Source organism: Furipterus horrens, unplaced genomic scaffold (genome assembly GCF_987537825.1).
Source record: "Furipterus horrens unplaced genomic scaffold, mFurHor1.1.pri manual_scaffold_4, whole genome shotgun sequence".
Taxonomy (NCBI): Eukaryota; Metazoa; Chordata; class Mammalia; order Chiroptera; family Furipteridae; genus Furipterus; species Furipterus horrens.
In genome coordinates this window covers 179,273,146-179,276,483 of record NW_028327174.1, presented here as the reverse complement: position 1 = coordinate 179,276,483, position 3,338 = coordinate 179,273,146, and the positions used below count along the sequence as shown (strand labels likewise).

At 34.9% G+C, this 3,338-nt stretch overlaps 1 protein-coding gene across 1 annotated transcript; it reads left to right on the top strand.

Moving 5' to 3' along the window:
• Positions 1-1,058: 1,058 nt before the first annotated feature.
• Positions 1,059-1,922, top strand: LOC150013480 (proteasome subunit alpha type-4). The gene has a single exon (XM_090275935.1). The coding sequence runs from the start codon at positions 1,128-1,130 to the stop codon at positions 1,911-1,913; it is 786 nt and encodes a 261-aa protein (XP_090132061.1). The 5' UTR covers positions 1,059-1,127; the 3' UTR covers positions 1,914-1,922.
• Positions 1,923-3,338: the final 1,416 nt, after the last annotated feature.

Genomic DNA, 3,338 nt, shown 5'->3' with positions numbered 1-3,338 from the left:
CACATTGATGTTTCTCTCCTTCTCTTTCTCCCTCCCTTCCCCTCTCTCTAAACAGAATATTTTTTTTAATCATGTAACTATTAATTGAAAGCTAATCTTAATTTTTTTAATTAGCAAATAAAAATTAACAGAAAGCCACAATGCAATAAAATTACAAATCAATTAGAAAATTAATTATTACATTTGTAAGCAAACACAGACATATGTATATGCACGCACACACACACATACACCCTTATCTCTAATTCATGTATCAGAGGAGAAACCGTAATAGAAATATAATGTTTAGAACTAAATAACAATAAAATCAAACCACATCATAACTTAAGAAAATTACAAGTTAAAGGAAATCAATAGCCTAAGAGTTCAATATTAGAAATAAATGAGTATCTTATTCAGAAATTTAGAAAAATAACAACAGGTAAGCCCCCAGGGAAAAATAAGGTAAAAAACAATAAAGATAACAGCAGAAATTAATGAAACAGACAACAAAGATACAATAGGGAACAGTGAAATGAAGTAGGCAAAACTTGAGTGAGACTGATTAAGTAAAAATAGGATGCCACAATAATTATAGTAGGTAATTGTTTATATGACAATAATATTTAAACTGTAACTCAATACATTACAAATTAGATAAAATAATTTTATATAACATTTTAATTGCCTAAAAGAAATAGGAAATATGAATTAACCTATAATGTTTAAAATATTTGAAAGAGAAATCTAAAATCTTCCCACATTCAAAGCATCTATCCCACATCTTAGACATAAATCTTACCAAACCTCCAAGTAACATGTAGCCTATTTATTATTCTAAATGTTCCAGAGAATATAAAGAAGAACATGCCAAAACTGATTTTAGGAAGCTAATGTTGCTTTGATTTCATAACCAAATGAGACAATACAAAACAAATAGAGTTGAATCTCATTTCTGAATGTTTACAATCCTAACAGCAATTCAAAAATTGTTTTAAAAACATACTCATGACCAAATAAGGTTTGCTTCAAGAATCCAGGGAAGCGGACACTCGGGGGGTGAAAGTGGATTTTTCCTGTGGCGTGAAGCCCTTCATGTAGCCCTCAATTCCAGTTTTTCTTCTCCGGAGCTGTAAAGTTCAGAAAACATGTCTCGAAGATATGACTCCAGGACCACTATATTTTCTCCAGAAGGTCGCTTGTACCAGGTTGAATACGCCATGGAGGCCATCGGACATGCAGGCACCTGTTTGGGAATTTTAGCGAATGACGGTGTTTTGCTTGCAGCAGAGCGACGCAACATCCACAAGCTGCTTGATGAAGTTTTTTTCTCTGAAAAAATTTATAAGCTCAATGAGGACATGGCTTGCAGTGTGGCCGGCATAACTTCTGACGCTAACGTTCTGACCAATGAACTGAGGCTCATTGCCCAAAGGTATTTATTACAGTATCAGGAGCCAATTCCTTGTGAGCAGTTGGTTACAGCACTCTGTGATATCAAACAAGCGTACACACAGTTTGGAGGGAAACGTCCCTTTGGCGTCTCGCTGCTGTACATTGGCTGGGATAAGCATTACGGCTTTCAGCTCTATCAGAGCGACCCAAGCGGAAATTACGGAGGATGGAAGGCCACATGCATTGGAAATAACAGCGCCGCAGCTGTGTCTATGTTAAAACAAGACTACAAAGAAGGGGAAATGACCCTGAAGTCAGCACTTGCTTTAGCTATCAAAGTCCTCAACAAGACCATGGACGTGAGCAAGCTCTCTGCTGAAAAGGTGGAAATTGCCACACTAACCAGAGAGAATGGAAAGACGGTCATCAGAGTCCTCAAACAGAAGGAAGTGGAACAGCTGATCAAAAAACACGAGGAAGAAGAAGCTAAGGCTGAGCGTGAGAAGAAAGAAAAAGAACAAAAAGAAAAGGATAAATAGAAGACAGAATTGGGGGTTTTATAAATCTTTTGAGCCCCATTTCAGCCGCCCTCTTCCACAGTGAGCACGTGTTGGCTTTTTAACCCGGACGGTGGGAAAGAGAGATGGTAGCATCTAATGAGAGATGGTAGCGTCTTTCTGTAAGTTGAGTGATGACTGCTCTTCATGGACCTTTTTATCCCCCTCCCCACTTTTTTGGGAATAAAACTTGGTAAGAATGGAAAAAAAAATTCAGGGAAAATTCTACACTATAACACATATTTATATTTTCAACAAACTGAAAAATTAAAACGAGAAACCCCATATTTTCATACCAATAAATGCAGAAAATCCAAGCCGTCTCCTGAGGAGCAGAAGTGAATGAAAAAATAACAAGTTTAAATAGGATCAACAAAAGCACAAGGTAGTTTCAGATGGACAGGGGGAAAAAATCACACATGGAAAGCATTAAAAATAAAAAAGATACATAAATACCAGTGCAGCCCAGAATTTAAAATTCATAAATAATATGCTAATTTTGTGCAAGATAAAAGGGGAAAGTTATATATGCCCTTTGTTTATTTCTTTCAATCAAAGGAAACATATAAAGGATGAGTCACTTAGGGAAATGGTCACCTGTAGGGCATGAATGAGGAAAGGGTGGAGGAATAAGGGTAAACTCTTTTATACAGTTTTGACTTTTGAAAACATGTTAATGTTTCCTGTATTCTAAAAACTAAGTCAAAAGGATTAAAAGTACAAGCCCTCCATTTTTTAGAATACCATAGAAACAAATAAATTTACCTATTATCAAATTAATAAGCATTGAACGTAGTAAGTTTTTAAGCCAGCTACCACAGCATAGCAACACACACATATATGCTCTGACTAAATAACCTATTTGGAATATACTTTAAGGGCAAAAATAACTCAAAGAACTTTTAGACTTTAATTAGTAGGTTGTTGTGGGTAGCGGTATTAGTATAGTAATTCTGAAGTTGTTTTATGAGTATTTTAGGATTAGGCAAATGAATAAATGTATTGATGTTGTTAATAGCCTAGGTTTTCACTGAGGAAGAATGAATTATCAAAAGAAATGTAAAATGAGTAAGAATCGGTATATATGATTTAAATGGGCAATATAGTATGAATTCATGCATATATAAACACATACATATATATATATATATACATATATATATATATATATTTATTCGCAGTAAGATCTAGAAGCACTGCTGTCCAATTAGCACCATTCCCTATTAAAGAAGTCCTTTGAGAATAGTTGACAGGAAAAGTATAATGCTAACTTAGTATATAGTTTAGTTCCAAAAAGTAAGGAAGAGTTTAAAGGCTAGTGGGATTATGTCAAAATGAAACAGAACCAAATATGAAGGGACTCATCAACAGTTCCTTCTACTTGGGTGTACTTATCACACTCCAGGA